The sequence below is a fragment of the Hyperoodon ampullatus genome (genome assembly GCF_949752795.1).
Source record: "Hyperoodon ampullatus genome assembly, chromosome: 9".
In the NCBI taxonomy this organism is placed as follows: domain Eukaryota; kingdom Metazoa; phylum Chordata; class Mammalia; order Artiodactyla; family Ziphiidae; genus Hyperoodon; species Hyperoodon ampullatus.
Window position 1 is genome coordinate 4194893 of NC_136922.1, and position 17885 is coordinate 4212777.

The 17885-nt window shown below is 41.8% G+C and overlaps 1 protein-coding gene across 1 annotated transcript in view; it reads left to right on the forward strand.

Annotated features, from left to right (window-relative positions):
• Positions 1–15316, forward strand: part of HUS1 (HUS1 checkpoint clamp component) — a 37244-nt gene extending 21928 nt beyond the window's left edge. Inside the window, exons 7-8 of the mRNA XM_079711635.1 lie at positions 13675–13794; positions 14962–15316. Coding sequence (XP_079567761.1) covers positions 13675–13794; positions 14962–15044 — 203 coding nt within the window. The 3' untranslated portion in view covers positions 15045–15316. The remainder of the gene's footprint in view (positions 1–13674; positions 13795–14961) is intronic.
• The last annotated feature ends 2569 nt before the right edge of the window (positions 15317–17885 follow it).

The following is a 17885-nucleotide window of genomic DNA, read 5'->3' on the forward strand; positions in this document are numbered from 1 at the left end:
CTCTATTATTTTATTTATTTATTTATTTTTTATTATTTTTTGCTTTATAACAAATTTAATCAGTTATACATATACATATGTTCCCATATCCCCTCCCTTTTGTGTCTCCCTCCCACCCTCCCTATCCCACCCCTCCAGGCGGTCACAAAGCACCGAGTTGATCTCCCTGTGCTATGCGGCTGCTTCCCACTAGCTATCTACCTTACGTTTGGCAGTGTATATATGTCCATGCCGCTCTTTCACTTTGTCACAGCTTACCCTTCCCCCTCCCCATATCCTCAAGTCCATTCTCTAGTAGGTCTGTGTCTTTATTCCTGTCTTACTCCTATGTTCTTCATGACATTTTTTTTTCTTAAATTCCATATATATGTGTCAGCATACAATATTTGTCTTTCTCTTTCTGACTTACTTCACTCTGTATGACAGACTCTAGGTCCATCCACCTCATTACAAATAGCTCAATTTCATTTCTTTTTATGGCTGCGTAATATTCCATTGTATATATGTGCCACATCTTCTTTACCCATTCATCCGATGATGGACACTTAGGTTGTTTCCATCTCCGGGCTATTGTAAATAGGGCTGCTATGAACATTTTGGTACATGTCTCTTTTTTTTTTTTTTTTTCTTTTTTTTTTTTTATTAGTTTCTGCTTTATAACAAAGTGAATCAGTCATACATATATATCTGTTCCCACATCCCTTCCCTCATGCATCTCCCTCCCTCCCACCCTCCCCATCCCACCCCTCCAGGCGGTCACAAAGCACCGAGCTGATCTCCCTGTGTTCTGCGGCTGCTTCCCTCTATCTATCTACCTTACGTTTGGTAGTGTATATATGTCCATGCCTCTCTTTCGCTTTGTCACAGCTTACCCTTCCCCCTCCCCATATCCTCAAGTCCATTTTCAAGTAGGTCTGTGTCTTTATTCCCGTTTTACCCCTAGGTTCTTCATGACATTTTTTTTTTAATTCCATATATATGTGTTAGCATACGGTATTTGTCTTTCTCTTTCTGACTTACTTCACTCTGTATGACAGACTCTGGGTCTATCCACCTCATTACAAATAGCTCAGTTTCGTTTCTTTTTATGGCTGAGTAATATTCCATTGTATATATGTGCCACATCTTCTTTATCCATTCATCCGATGATGGACACTTAGGTTGTTTCCAGCTCCGGGCTATTGTGAATAGAGCTGCAATGAACATTTTGGTACATGTCTCTTTTTGAATTATGGTTTTCTCAGGGTATATGCCTAGTAGTGGGATTGCTGGGTCATATGGTAGTTCTATTTTTAGTTTTTTAAGGAACCTCCATACTGTTCTCCATAGTGGCTGTACCAATTCACATTCCCACCAGCAGTGCAGGAGTGTTCCCTTTTTTCCACACCCTCTCCAGCATTTATTGTTTCTAGATTTTTTGATGATGGCCATTCTGACTGGTGTGAGATGATATCTCATTGTAGTTTTGATTTGCATTTCTCTAATGAGTAAAGATGTTGAGCATCCTTTCATGTGTTTGTTGGCAGTCTGTATATCTTCTGTGGAGAAATGTCTATTTAGGTCTTCTGCCCATTTTTGGATTGGGTTGTTTGTTTTTTTTCTTATTGAGCTGCTTATAAATTTTGGAGATTAATCCTTTGTCAGTTGCTTCATTTGCAAATACTTTCTCCCATTCTGAGGGTTGTCTTTTGGTCTTGTTTATGGTTTCCTTTGCTGTGCAAAAGCTTTTAAGTTTCATTAGGTCCCATGTGTTTATTTTTGTCTTTATTTCCATTTCTCTAGGAGGTGGGTCAAAAAGGATCTTGCTGTGATTTATGTCATAGAGTGTTCTGCCTATGTTTTCCTCTAAGAGTTTGATAGTGTCTGGCCTTACATTTAGGTCTTTAATCCATTTTGAGCTTATTTTTGTGTATGGTGTTAGGGAGTGATCTAATCTCATACTTTTACATGTCCCTATCCAGTTTTCCCAGCACCACTTATTGAAGAGACTATCCTTTCTCCACTGTACATTCCTGCCTCCTTTATCAAAGATAAGGTGACCATATGTGCGTGGGTTTATCTCTGGGCTTTCTATCCTGTTCCATTGATCTATCTTTCTGTTTTTGTGCCAGTACCATACTGTCTTGATTACTGTAGCTTTGTAGTATAGTCTGAAGTCAGGGAGCCTGATTCCTCCAGCTCCATTTTTCGTTCTCAAGATTGCTTTGGCTATTCGCGGTCTTTTGTGTTTCCATACAAATTGTGAAATTTTTTGCTCTAGTTCTGTGAAAAATGCCAGTGGTAGTTTGATAGGGATTGCATTGAATCTGTAGATTGCTTTGGGTAGTAGAGTCATTTTCACAATGTTGATTCTTCCAATCCAAGAATATGGTACATCTCTCCATCTATTTGAATCATCTTTAATTTCTTTCATCAGTGTCTTATAATTTTCTGCATACAGGTCTTTTGTCTCCTTAGGTAGGTTTATTCCTAGATATTTTATTCTTTTTGTTGCAATGGTAAATGGGAGTGTTTCCTTGATTTCACTTTCAGATTTTTCATCATTAGTATATAGGAATACCAGAGATTTCTGTGCATTAATTTTGTATCCTGCTACTTTACCAAATTCATTGATTAGCTCTAGTAGTTTTCTGGCAGCATCTTTAGGATTCTCTATGTATAGTATCATGTCATCTGCAAACAGTGACAGCTTTACTTCTTTTCCGATTTGGATTCCTTTTATTTCCTTTTCTTCTCTGATTGCTGTGGCTAAAACTTCCAAAACTATGTTGAATAAGAGTGGTGAGAGTGGGCAACCTTGTCTTGTTCCTGATCTTAGTGGAAATGGTTTCCGTTTTTCACCATTGAGGACGATGCTGGCTGTGGGTTTGTCATATATGGCCTTTATTATGTTGAGGAAAGTTCCCTCTATGCCTACTTTCTGCAGTGTTTTTATCATAAATGGGTGTTGAATTTTGTCGAAAGCTTTCTCTGCATCTATTGAGATGATCATATGGTTTTTCTCCTTCAATTTGTTAATATGGTGTATCACGTTGATTGATTTGCGTATATTGAAGAATCCTTGCATTCCTGGAATAAACCCCACTTGATCATGGTGTATGATCCTTTTAATGTGCTGTTGGATTCTGTTTGCTAGTATTTTGTTGAGGATTTTTGCATCTATGTTCATCAGTGATATTGGCCTGTAGTTTTCTTTCTTTGTGACATCCTTGTCTGGTTTTGGTATCAAGGTGATGGTGGCCTCATAGAATGAGTTTGGGAGTGTTCCTCCCTCTGCTATATTTTGGAAGAGTTTGAGAAGGATAGGTGCTAGCTCTTCTCTAAATGCTTGATAGAATTCTCCTGTGAAGCCATCTGGTCCTGGGCTTTTGTTTGTTGGAAGATTTTTTATCACAATTTCAATTTCAGTGCTTGTGATTGGTCCGTTCATATGTTCTATTTCTTCCTGATTCAGTCTTGGCAGGTTGTGCATTTCTAAGAATTGGTACATTTCTTCCAGGTTGTCCATTTTATTGGCATAGAGTTGCTTACAGTAATCTCTCATGATCTTTTGTATTTCTGCAGTGTCAGTTGTTACTTCTCCTTTTTCATTTCTAATTCTATTGATTTGAGTCTTCTCCCTTTTTTTCTTGCTGAGTCTCGCTAATGGTTTATCAATTTTGTTTATCTTCTCAAAGAACCAGCTTTTAGTTTTATTGATCTTTGCTATCGTTTCCTTCATTTCTTTTTCATTTATTTCTGATCTGATTTTTATGATTTCTTTCCTTCTGCTAACTTTGCGATGTTTTTGTTCTTCTTTCTCTAATTGCTTTAGGTGCAAGGTTAGGTTGTTTATTCGAGATGTTTCCTGTTTCTTAAGGTGGGATTGTATTGCTATAAACTTCCCCCTTAGAACTGCTTTTGCTGCATCCCATAGGTTTTGGGTCGTCGTGTCTCCATTGTCATTTGTTTCTAGGTATTTTTTAATTTCCTCTTTGATTTCTTCAGTGATCACTTCGTTATTAAGTAGTGTATTGTTTAGCCTCCATGTGTTTGTATTTTTTACAGATCTTTTCCTGTAATTGATATCTAGTCTCATAGCATTGTGGTCGGAAAAGATACTTGATAGAATTTCAATTTTCTTAAATTTACCAAGGCTTGATTTGTGACCCAAGATATGATCTATCCTGGAGAATGTTCCATGAGCACTTGAGAAAAATGTGTATTCTGTTGTTTTTGGATGGAATGTCCTATAAATATCAATTAAGTCCATCTTGTTTAATGTATCATTTAAAGCTTGTGTTTCCTTATTTATTTTCATTTTGGATGATCTGTCCATTGGTGAAAGTGGGGCGTTAAAGTCCCCTACTGTGATTGTGTTACTGTCGATTTCTCCTTTTATGGCTGTTAGTATTTGCCTTATGTATTGAGGTGCTCCTATGTTTGGTGCATAAATATTTACAATTGTTACATCTTCTTCTTGGATCGATCCCTTGATCATTATTCAGTGTCCTTCTTTGTGTCTTCTAATAGTCTTTCTTTTAAAGTCTATTTTGTCTGATATGAGAATTGCTACTCCAGCTTTCTTTTGGTTTCCATTTGCATGGAATATCTTTTTCCATCCCCTTACTTTCAGTCTGTATGTGTCTCTAGGTCTGAAGTGGGTCTCTTGTAGACAGCATATATATGGGTCTTGTTTTTGTATCCATTCAGCCAATCTGTGTCTTTTGGTGGGAGCATTTAGTCCATTTACATTTAAGGTAATTATCGATATGTATGTTCCTATTCCCATTTTCTTAATTGTTTTGGGTTCGTTCTTGTAGGTCTTTTCCTTCTGTTGTGTTTCTTGCCTAGAGAAGTTCCTTTAGCATTTGTTGTAAAGCTGGTTTGGTGGTGCTGAACTCTCTCAGCTTTTGCTTGTCTGTAAAGGTTTTAATTTCTCCATCAAATCTGAATGAGATCCTTGCTGGGTAGAGTAATCTTGGTTGCAGGTTTTTCTCCTTCATCACTTTAATTATGTCCTGCCACTCCCTTCTGGCTTGTAGAGTTTCTGCTGAGAGATCAGCTGTTATCCTGATGGGGATTCCCTTGTGTGTTATGTGTTGTTTTTGCCTTGCTGCTTTTAGTATGATTTCTTTGTGTTTAATTTTTGACAGTTTGATTACTATGTGTCTTGGCGTATTTCTCCTTGGATTCATTCTGTATGGGACTCTCTGTGCCTCCTGGACTTGATTAACTATTTCTTTTCCCATATTAGGGAAGTTTTCAACTATAATCTCTTCAAATATTTTCTCAGTCCCTTTCTTTTTCTCTTCTTCTTCTGGAACCCCTATAATTCGAATGTTGGTGCGTTTAATGTTGTCCCAGAGGTCTCTGAGACTGTCCTCTGTTCTTTTCATTCTTTTTTCTTTATTTTGCTCTGCATCAGTTATTTCCACTATTTTATCTTCCACCTCACTTATCCGTTCTTCTGCCTCAGTTATTCTGCTATTGATCCCATCTAGAGTATTTTTTATTTCATTTATTGTGTTTTTAATCGATGCTTGATTCATCTTTAGTTCTTCTAGGTCCTTGTTAACTGTTTCTTGCATTTTGTCTATTCTATTTCCAAGATTTTGGATCTTGGAAATAGACTCTTGGATCATCTTTACCATCATTATTCTGAATTCTTTTTCAGGTAGACTGCCTATTACCTCTTCATTTGTTAGGTCTGGTGGGTTTTTATCTTGCTCCTTCTCCTGCTGGCACACAGGCTTCTTGGTGGCGGCAGCAGCAGCCTTAACGTCTCATGCCCGTCTCTGGGGTCCGCGCTTTCAGCCGCGACTCGCGCCCGTCTCTGGCGCTCCTTTAAGCAGCGCTCTTAATCCCCTCTCCTCACGCACCAGGAAACAAAGAGGGAAGGAAAAGTCTCTTGCCTCTTCGGCAGCTCCAGTCTTTTCCCTGGACTCCCTCCCCCTTAGCCGTGGTGCACTAACCTCGTGCAGGCTGTGTTCACGCTGGCAACCCCAGTCCTCTCCCTGTCACGTTATTTATAATAGCAAATCACCTGCTAGTGTTGGAGGGTCTCCTGCAGAGGCGAGGGGTGGCTGTGGCTCACCGTGGGCACAAGGACACTGAGAAGAGAAGTTCTGGGAAGTACTCCGTGGCGTGAGCCCTCTCATTTTTCTTTTTTTTTTTTTTTGCTGTACGCAAGCCTCTCAGTGTTGTGGCCTCTCCCGTTGCGGAGCACAGGCTCTGGACGCGGAGGCTCAGCGGCCATGTCTCACTGGCCCAGCTGCTCCGCGGCATGTGGGATCTTCCCGGACCGTGGCACAAACCTGTATCCCCTGCATCGGCAGGCGGATTCTCAACCACTGCGCCACCAGGGAAGCCCTCATTTTTCTTTTAATTGTTGGAATATAGTTGCCTTACAATGTTGTGTTAGTTTCAGGTGTAAGGCAGAGTGATTCAGTAATACTTTTATATGTGTGTGTGTGTGTGTGTGTGTGTGTGTGTGTGTGTGTGTGTATATACATATATATATATTATTTTTCTGATTCTTTTCCCATATAGGTTATTACAGAGTACTGAGTGTAGTTTCCTGTCCTAAACAGTAGGTCCTTGTCATTTATTTTATATATACTGGTTTATATACATTAATCCCGCACTCCTGGTTTATCCCTCCCCTTCACCTATTCCCTTTGGTAACCATAAGTTTGTTTTCTAAGTCTGTGAATTTGTTTTTGTTTGGTAAATAAGTTCATTTGTATCATTTTTTTAGATTCTGCATGTAAAGATATCATATGATGTTTGTCTTTCTCTGTCTGACTTACTTCACTTAGTATGATAATGTCTGTTTCCATCCATGTTGCTGCAAATGGCAGTATTTCATTCTTTTTTATGGCTGAGTAATTTTACTTTGTATGTATGTACCACTCCTTTATCCATTCCTCTGTCTATGAACATTCAGATTGCTTCCGTGTCTAAGCTGTTGTAAATAGTGCTGGAATGGACATTGGGGTGCATGTATCTTTTCGAATTACGGTTTTGTCCAGATATACCCCCAGGAGTGGGATCGCTGGATCATATGGTGGCTCTAATTTTAGTTTTTTAAGGAACCTCCATACTGTTCTTCATAGTGGCTGCACCACTATGGTAATATACATTGGCACCAACAGTGTAGGAGGGTTCCCTTTTCTCCACACCCCCTCCAGCATTTAATTGTTTGTAGACTTTTCGATGATGGACATTCTGACTGGTGTGAGGTGATACCTCATTGTAGTTTTGATTTGCATTTGTCTAGTAGTGAACAATGTTAAGTATCTTTTCATGTGCTTTTTGGCCGTCTGTATGTTATCTTTGGAGAAATGACTTTTTAGATCATCTGCCCACTTTTTTTTAAAATTAATTTTTGGCCGTGTTGGGTCTTCATTGCTGTGTGTGGGCTTTCTCTAGTTGCAGCGAGTGGGGGCTACTCTTTGTGGCAGTACGCGGGCTTTGCATTGCAGTGGCTTCTCTTGTTGCAGAGCACAAGGCTCTAGGGTGCGCAGGCTTCAGTAGTTGTGGCACACAGGCTCTGTACTTGTGGCTCGTGGGCTGTAGAGCGCAGGCTCAGTAGTTGTAGCGCACAGGATTAGTTGCTCTGGGGAATGTGGGATCTTCCTGGACCAGGGCTCGAACCCTCATCCCCTGCGCTGGCAGGTGGATTCCTGACCACTGCCCCACCAGGGAAGTCCCTTCTGCCCATTTTTTGATTGAATTGTTTGGTTTTTTGAGACTGAGATGCTTGAGCTGTTTGCTTATTTTGGAGATTAATCTCTTGTCGGTTGTATCGTTTGCAAATATTTTCTCCTATTTTTGGGTTGTCTTTTCATTTTCTTGATGGATTCCTTTGCTGTGCAAAAGCTTTTAAGTTTAATTATTTGTTTATTTTTGTTTCATTGCTCGAGGAGGTTAGCTCCACAAAGATATTGCTGCGTTTTATGTCAAAGAGTGTTCTGCCTATGTTTTTCTCTAAGAATTTTATAGTGTCTGGTCTTACATTTAGGTGTTTAATACATTTTGAGTTTATTTTGGTGTATTGTGTTAGAGAATGTCCTAATTTCATTCTTTTACACGTGGTTGTCCAGTTTTCCCAGCAGCACTTATTGAAGAGACTGTTTTTTCTCCATTGTATATTCTGGGATTCTTTATAAAAGATTAATTGACCACAGGTACGTGGGTTTATTTCTGGGCTTTTCATCCTCTTCCATTGATCTGTATTTCTGTTTTTGTGCCAGTACCATACTGTTTTGATGACTGTAGCTTTGTACTATAATCTGAAGTCGGAGAGCCTGATTCCTCCAGGTCCATTTTTCTTTCTCAAGATTGCTTTGGTTATTTGGGGTCTTATTTGTTCCCATCCAAATTTTAAAATGTTTTGTTCTAGTTCTGTTAAAAATGTCATTGGGGCTTCCCTGGTGGCGCAGTGGTTGAGAATCTGCCTGCTAATGCAGGGGACACGGGTTCGAGCCCTGGTCTGGGAGAATCCCACATGCCGCGGAGCAACTAGGCCCGTGAGCCACAACTACTGAGCCTGCGCGTCTGGAGCCTGTGCTCCGCAAAAAGAGAGGCCGCGATAGTGAGAGGTCCGCGCACTGCGATGAAGAGTGGCCCCCGCTTGCCACAACTAGAGAAAGCCCTCGCACAGAAATGAAGATCCAACACAGCAAAAGTAAATAAATAAAATGAATAAACTCCTACCCCCAACATCTTAAAAAAAAAAAAAAAAGACATTTCCTTAAAAATGTCATTGGTAATTTGATGGGGATTGCATTGAATCTGTAGATTGCCTTAGGTGGTATAGTCATTTTGATTCTTCCAATCCAGGAGCATGGTATATTTTTCCGTCTGTTTGTGTCATCTTTGATTTCTTTCATAAACGTCTTATAGTTTTTGGAGTGCAGGTCTTTGCCTCCTTAGGTAGGTTTATTCCTAGGCATTTTATTCTTTTTGATGCAGTGGTAAATGGGATTGTTCCCTTAATTTCTCTTGCTGATCTTTCGTTGTTAATGTGTAGAAATGCAACAGATTTCTGTGTATTAATCTTGTGTCCTGCAACTTTACTGAATTCATTGATGAGCTCTAGTAGTTTTCTGGTAGCATCGTTAGGATTTTCTATGTATAGAATCATGTCATATGCGAACAGTGACAGTTTTACTTTTTTTCCAATTTGGATTCCTTTTATTTCTTTTTCTTCTCTGATTGTTCTGGCTAGGTCTTCCAAAACTATGTTGGAAAAACGTGGCGGAAGTGGACATCCTTATCTTGTTCCTGATCTTAGAGGAAGTGCTGTCAGCTTTTCACCATTGACTATGATGTTAGCTGTGGGTTTGTCATATATGGCCTTTATTATGTTAAGGTAGGTTTCCTCTTTGCCCACTTTCTGGAGAGTTTTTATCATAAATGGTGTTGAATTTTGTCAGAAGCTTTTTCTGCATCTGTTGATGCATGTTGGGATGATCATATGTTTTTTGTTGTTGTTAATATGGTGTATCACACTGATTGATTTGCAGATATTGAAAATTCTTTGCATCCCTGGGATAAATCCCACTTGATCATAGTGTATGATCCTTTTAATGTGTTGTTGGATTCTTTTTGCTAGTATTTTGTTGAGTATTTTTGTGTCTATGTTCATCAGTGATATTGGCCTGTAATTTTCTTTTTTTGTGGTATCTTTGGTTTTGGCATCAGGGTAATGGTGGCCTCATAGAATGAGCTTGGGAGTGTTCCTTCCTTTGCAAATTTTTGGAAGAGTTTCAGAAGAATAGGTGTTAACTCTCCTCTCTGTGTTTGATAGAACACACCTGTGGTCTTGGACTTTTGTTTGTTGGAAGATTTTTAATCACAGTTTCAATTTCAGTACTCGTGATTATTCTGTTCATATTTTCTATTTCTTCCTTGTTCAGTCTTGGGAGATTGTACCTTTCTAAGAATTTTTCCATTTCTTCTAGGTTGTCCATTTTATTGGCATATAGTTGCTTGTAGTAGTCTCTTATGATCCTTTGGTGTCTGTTGTAACTTCTCCTTTTCCATTTCTAATATTATTGATTTGGATCCTCTCCCTTTTTTCCTTGATGAGTCTGGCTAAAGTTTTATCAATTTTGTTTATCTTTTCAAAGAACCAGCTTTTAGTTTCATTGATCTTTTCTCCTTCCTTCATCTGTAGTTCATTTATTTGTGCTGTGATCTTTATGACTTCTTTCCTTCTAGTAACTTTGGGTTTTGTTTGTTCTTTCTCTATTTGCTTGTTTTCATATCCATTCAGCCAGTCTATGTCTTTTACTTGGAGCATTTAATCCATTTCCATTCAAGGTAATTACCAGTATGTATGTTCTTATTGCCATTTTGTTAATTGTTTTGTATTTGTTTTTGTAGGTCTTTTTTCTTACCTTCCTCTTTTGTTCTCATGTGATTTGATGACCGCCCTTAGTGTTGTGTTTGGATTCCTTTTTCTTTTTCGTGTGTATATGTATCATAGATTTTTGGTTTGCGGTTCCCGTGATGTTTTTATATGGCAGGCTATATATATACAAAACTGTATTCTTGTCTTCTCACGATTGCTGGTTTTCATGTTATATTTGTGTGTGGATGATTTCCTACTTTTACTGTATGCTTGCCTTTACCAGCGAGCTTTACCATTTCTCATTTTCTTGTTTCTAGTTGTTGCCTTTTCTTTTTCTCCTAGAGAACTTCATTTAGCATTTGTTGTAAAGCTGGTTTGGTGATGCTGAATTCTTTTAGCTTTTGCTTGTCTGTAAAGCTTTTGATTTCTCCATTGAATCTGAATGAGAGCCTTGCTGGGTATTCTTGGTTATAGGTTTTCCCTTTCATCACTTGAAATATATTGTGCCACTCCCTTCTGGCCTGCAGAGTTGCTGGTGAGAAATAAACTGATAACCTTATGGGGATTCCCTTGTATGTTATTTGTTGCTTTTCCCCTGTTTTTTAAAATATTTTTTTCTTTGGCTTTTATTTCTGTCAATTTGATTACCATGTGTCTCGGCAAGTTCCTCTTGTATGGGACTCTGTGCTTCCTGGACTTGGGTGACTGTTTCCTTTTCCAGGTTAGGGAAGTTTTCAGCTATTATCTCTTCAAGTACTTTCTCAGGTCCTTTCTCTCTCTCTTCTCCTTCTGGGACCCTTATAATGGGAACGTTGGTGTTTTTAACGTTGTCCCAGAGGTCTCTTAAACTGTCCTCATTTCTTTTCATTCTTTTTTCTTTGTTCTCTTGTGCAGCAGTGTTTTCCCACCATTCTGTTTCCCAGTTCACTTATCTGTTCTTCTGCCTCATTTATTCAGCTATTGATTCCTTCTAGTGTATTTTTCATTTCAGTTATTGAATTGTTCCACTTTGTTCTTTATATCTTTTAGCTGTTTGTTAAACATTTCTTGTCTCTCCTCGGTCTGTGCCACCATTCTTTTTCAGAGATCTTGAAACATCTTTACTGTCATTACTCTGATTTCTTTTTCAGGTAGATTGTCTATCTCCACTTCACGTAGTTGTTCTTCTGGGGTTTTATCTTGTTCCTTCATCTGGAACATTTTCCTCTGCTGTCCCATTTTGTCTAACTTCTTGTGTTTGCAATCCCACAGGCTGCAGGATTGTAGTTCCTCTTGCTTCTGATTTCTGCCCCCTGGTGGGTGAAGCTGGTCTAGAGGCTTGTGCAGGTTTCCTGGTGGGAGGGATTGGTGCCTGCCCACTATCAGGTGGAGCTGGGTCTTGTCCATCTGGTGCTCAGGGACTTGTGGAGGGGTGTGTTTTGAGGCGGCTGTTGACTTAAGATGACTAGGCAGCCTGTCTGCTGATGGGCAGGGCCGTTCCCCCATCCTGTTGCTTGTTTGTGCTGAGGTGTCCCAGCACTGGAGCCTACTGGTCTTGGTGTCAAGATGGCTGCCTCCAGGAGAGCTCACGCCGATGAGTACTTGGTGTTACCTGCCACCAGTGTCCTTTTCTCCACAAAAGTGAGCCACAGCCGCCCCCACTTCCTCGGGAGACCCTCCAAGACCAGCGGGTAGGTCTGGCCCAGGCTGATATGAAGTCACTGCATTTTTCCCTGGGTCCTGGTGTGCATGAGACTTTGTGTGCACCCTTCCAGGATGGTGTCTCTGTTTCCTCAGTCCTGTGGAGCTTTTGCACTCAAGCCCCGCTGGCCTTCAAAGCCAGGTGCTCTAGGGGCTCCTCCTCCCGATGCTGGGCCCCCAGGCTGGGGAGCCTGATGTGGGGCTCAGAATTCTCCCTCCTCTGGGAGAACCTCTGCAATAATAGTTATTTTCCAGTTTGTGTGTCACCCACCCAGCTGGTGTAGGATTTGATTGTATTGTGAATGTGCCCCTCCTACCATCTCCTTGCGTCTTTTTCTTTGTCTTTGGATGTAGAATATCATTTTGGTAGGTTCTGTTCTTTTTCTGTTGATGGTTTTTCAGCAGTTAGTTGTGATTTTGGTGTTTTCGTGAGAGGAGGTAAGGAGGTGAGCTCAAGTCCTACTCCACTATCTTGTCTCCAACCCCACCCACTTTTCCTACTTTACTCTCTTTGGTACTTACAGAATTATATTAGCAAATATTAGCTTTTCACGCATCATCACATTTCTTGTCTCATACAAGGTGGTAAGGGACTATGAATCAGTTCAGGAAGCAGTGGATGAGGGGGTGGTTGAGCGGATTGGCTCAGGAATCAGAGTCCTGTGCTGTGGAGCTCATGGTGGCGGGCAGGCTGGGGGAGGGAAGCTCCAGCAGGGAGCGAGGCAGGGCCCTGGGGACGGTGCTCGCCCTTTGAAGGCCGTTTTAGTCACTCATGTGTTCCAAAGTAGATCTAATAAGGCTCCTGCCACTTTTAGAATTAAAATTCGTTACTACAAGTTTGCTTATTAGAGACACGTTGCAGCTTACCATTGCGAGGGAATTTTACTGTATAGTGACGGGCATGCTTCTGGAGCAAAGTGAAATCCATGTGAATGAAGCTTTGACAACAGTTGTATGAAATGACTTATTTTGGTGTTCCTCATTTTGTTTATTTTAGTAAGTAACAAAGAGGGTCTTTGATACCTCCCCAGAGATGAAAAGATGTTTTCTTCCCATTCATTCCACTTTATGAGAGGCCTTGCTTTAGGTGTATATGGTCTTTTTTCTTTTCGGGGTTTTTTTTTTTGGCCATGCCATGAGGTATGCGGGATCTTAGTTCCCCGACCAGGGATTGAACATGGGCCCTCAGCAGTGAAAATGCAGAGTCCTAATCACTGGACCACCCGGGAAGTCCTGTATATGTTTCTAAGAGAAACTGTTTTCTTTGACCTTAAGGAGGAGATTGGGTCATATTTCAGGTCCCTATAATCGAAGATTCCCTGTTCATTAGCGTAGTATTTTTGTGGGGCTGTGAGTCTTGTGGGATCTTAGTTCCCTGACCGGGGATCGAACCCTGGCCCTCAGCAGTGAAAGCACAGAGTCCTAACCACTGGACCGCCAGGGAATTCCTGTAGCATAGCGTCTTAAAAGAGTCAGTACTTAATAAATGTTTGCTTAGTGAGTGATTGCATTTATATCATGCAGTATTTCTCTAGGCTGCTAAAGTGCGTGGTCATGTAAATCATTTATTTACATAAACAGTCATCATACAATCTCTGGGTTCCCTGTTCCGCTTGAACATAATTGTATCTTAAAATATTCTGTCATTTTAGCTTCTGAAAATGCTTCTCAAGATGGAAACTCAGAACAAATGGCTGAAGTGCACATAGACATTAGGAAGCTCCTACAGTTCCTTGCTGGACAACAAGTAAATCCTACAAAGGCCACATGCAGTAAGTTTGCATTTTGATTCGTTTTTCACACTTCAAGTACTTTAATCATCCGTAGTCTTAGGCGTTGTGTGCAGTTTCGTAAATGCAGGAAACAGCTTGGTCACTGGTGGACTCCAGTTTTCTGGGGTAGTCGGGTATTTGGATTTTCCTGGCCGATGGGTCTGGGCTGCTTTGCCTGGTGTCACGTGTGAGTCTGCACCTGGAGAGAAGCTGCATGTGGGCAGGGGCGTCCAGCCCAGTCTTGCTGTGTTCCTCTAACCTTACATATGTGGAGTCTTTGATACTGCTGGGCTTGGATTTAAGTTTCCATCTCAAAGCATTTCTTTCCTTCCTGTGTCTGAGCCTGACTTATTGCAGTAGTCCGGTGTCTTGTCATCTGTGCTTCCTCTTGACTCCTGACTTTTAACACTGGTTGGCTCCGCTGCCCGCCTCTGGGGAGCTCTCCCTGCCGCCCTCAGTCTCAACCGCCACCTCCGTGTGTCCAGCACGTCTCCTGAAATGTCCTGCTGGTCCCCTGTGTCCGTTCCCAACCTCCCATTCTCTTGGGACTGGTCTCTCAGCAGCCTGGGCATGTGCTCTTTGTTTGCCTTTCTCCTGCTGCCTGGCTTGTTCTAGCTTCAGCCAGCTTTCCTCAGGTGTGGCCTTCCCCATGGCTCCCGCTGCAGCTCCTGCCCTTGGTGGTGTGGCCCTGGCAGCTGGGCTGCTTTCATGATGTGGCCACTCCTCTTCCTCTTGTCTGGCTTCTCTTTTTGGTCTTGGGCCCCGTGCCTTTGGTGCTCACCTTAGGCTGCATGGTGCCTGCCCTTGCAGGCTGCCTCCCGCGCTCTAACAAGGCCCTGCATGCTTGGCTCTTCTCAGCACACCCAGGGCACTTGCTGATGGGAAGCTGCTTTTTTCCTGGAAGGATGGTGACTTGGGTACATGTGGCTTCTGGGAAGTCTGCCCTGCGGGTTTTTCCTTGGAGACCTTGGCCTGTTCCTTGGCAGCACATGAGCCGGCCTGGGCCAGGCCCCTGGTTTGGCATCGGCTGGGACAGTGGAAACCAGTCACCTTGGGAGGGCCTTGGTGCTCCAGGAGAGGCTTGGGGGAGAATCTGCTGCAGTGTTCAGGGTTGAAAGTATGTGTGCGGAATGGGTCTCTACGGTAATGGATTTCCTCTCTGCCTAGATATTGTGAAGAACAAGATTGTTCATTTTGACTTGCTCCATGAAGACGTCTCCCTGCAGTATTTCATCCCAGCGTTGTCGTAACCCCACCTACGGGATCGGGGAGCTCAGGGACCTTGGTCTGGACCTGAAGAGGCCGTAGAGCGTTGTGTTCTAAGTCATTTGTCTCTGTCCCCACAGCAGTGAAATCCTATGTATTTTTACTGTTTTTTCCCTTTTATAATATTTTAACTAGAAATTGAATTAATGAATTAATGAAACACAGTTGGATAAACATTTCTTCATATTATTTCTTTATTCTGTCTGCTTTGTTTTGCCTTTAAGATGTTGAAAATAAAAGTTAATATTTATTCAGATTTTAGACTTTCTTATTAAAGTTGTAAAAATCCTCCTGTGTTTCGAATTAGTGTAGTAATCAAAATTGGCAAAGATAATGTTTGCTGAGCCTGGCACTTTTCCCCAAGGCACTGTCTCCAGCTCAGCATATCACTGTGGGAACAGGCCTGGGGCACTTGAGTTTCCGTGTGCTTGGAGCTCAAGAAGGTGAGGACGGCCCTCCTGCCACCTCTGTCCCACAGAGCGGACCCCGCTGAGCATCTTGGGGTCGGGCTGCAGTGCGTGCAGCCTTGTCATGACGCCCACATGGAGACTGGAGTTGGCCCCTGTGGTGCTGTGAGGTGGTCCAGCTGCCCCAGCTCCCAGGGTCTCCCTGAGGCCGGTGTGGTCCCAATTGTCATCTCACAGTTCTTTCTTCCACAGTGCATTGGGTCTGCCATTCTAAAGGGGAGAAGCAAACGAGACTTCGGTCAGGGTCAGTAGTCAGTGAGGACCCACATTTCTGTTTGGACGTCACAGCTGGTGCAGGTCCTGGCAGGCCTGCATTCTCCTCCTCCCAAAGGCATCCTGCATCATAATTGCTTTCATGATTGAGTTGCACTTGTCCTGTGTGGGTGGACATCATAAACGCTATTTCAGCATCACACTGCAGAACTGAGAAATGAGGCAGTTGCTTAGGATAAGAGGAAGAAATGGAACATCAGCGAAATTGAAAAATTATTTTATGTCTTTTTCCTATTGTTTGGTAAAAACCAATGTATTTGAATGACTCTTCCAATGCTTACTAATGTTAGTTCCAATGGGATGTAATATTTTGTTAAGCTAACACTTTAAAATCAGAATCAGGATATTATTTGAATTTCGAAGCCTCTTTCCTGTCTGTGGCTTATAGCAAATTAATTCCAGCTGCAGTGATAAAATTTAAAACTCATTACGTACAATGAAGCAACACCTGAAAATAGTTTTATAAAACGTAGATTTCTGTTAAAATGTGGTCGTGGGGCTTCCCTGGTGGCGCAGTGGTTGAGAGTCCGCCTGCCGATGCAGGGGACATGGGTTCGTACCCTGGTCCAGGAAGATCCCACATGCCGCAGAGCGGCTGGGCCCGTGAGCCATGGCTGCTGAGCCTGCGCGTCCGGAGCCTGTGCTCTGCAACGGGAGAGGCCACAACAGTGAGAGGCCTGTGTACCGCAAAAAAAAAAAAAAAAAAAAAAATGTGGTAGCGACTCACCAATCTGCAAAACTAGCTATTTCTGATTGTTTAAATGATGATTTCTAACGTATAATGAAGATAATCTGGGGCTCTTTAGTGTAAGTTAATAGTAACGGAGCACATCTCCTCATCTGCATTACACAACATGCCTTCAAGTTTTGTCTCTCAAGAGTTTAACATGCATCCTTTGGCCTCCCACTGTCCGGGATCAGATATCACGGTGGTCCTGAGGAGGACGTGTGGGCAGGACCTGTCGCGATCAGAGCAGTACGGACCCTGAGGAGCTCGAGCTACCTGCCCTGCACCACACCGCTGGTGGTAGGGATGGGACTCGAACACGGGGATTCTGATTTCCCTTTCCCTCGCTTCTGCTACGTGACCAGAATAGAGAATAATACGTTTCAGAGTTAACAGTAACCAACCATTTTGGGAATCTGGAAAGAACGTCTTAGTTTATTTTTTGTTTTTAAACATCTTTATTGGAGTCTAGTTGCTTTACATTGTTGTGTTAGTTTCTGCTTTACAACAAAGTGAATCAGCTATACATATATCCCTATATCCCGTCCCTCTTGCGTCTCCCTCCCACCCTCCCTATCCCACCCCTCTAGGTGGTCACAAAGCACCGAGCTGATCTCCCTGTGCTATGCAGTTGTTTCCCACTAGCTATCTATTTTACATTTGGTAGTGTATATATGTCCATGCCACTCTCTCACTTTCTCACAGCTTACCCTTCCCCCTTCCCCGTGTCCTCAAGTCCATGCTCTAGTAGGTGTGTGTCTTTATTCCAATCTTGCCCCTAGGTTCTTCATGACCTTTTTTTTTTCTTTTTTTTCTTAGATTCCATATATATGTGTTAGCATACGGTATTTGTTTTTCTCTTTCCGACTTACTTCACTCTGTTTGACAGACTGTAGGTCCATCCACCTCACTATAGATAACTCGATTTCGTTTCTTTTTATGGCTGAGTAATATTCCATTGAATATATGTGCCACATCTTCTTTATCCATTCATCTGTCGATGGACACTTAGGTTGCTTCCATGTCCTGGGTATTGTAAATAAAGCTGCAATGAACATTGTGGTACATGACTCTTTTTGAATTATGGTTTTCTCAGGGTATATGCCCAGTAGTAGGATTGCTGGGTCATATGGTAGTTCTATTTTTAGATTTTTAAGGAGCCTACGTACTGTTCTCCATAGTGGCTGTACCAATTTACATTCCCACCAACAGTGCAAGAGGGTTCCCTTTTCTCCACACCCTCTCCAGCATTTATTGTTTCTAGATTTTTTGATGATGGCCATTCTGACTGGTGTGAGGTGATACCTCATTGTAGTTTTGATTTGCATTTCTCTAATGATTAGTGATGTTGAGCATCC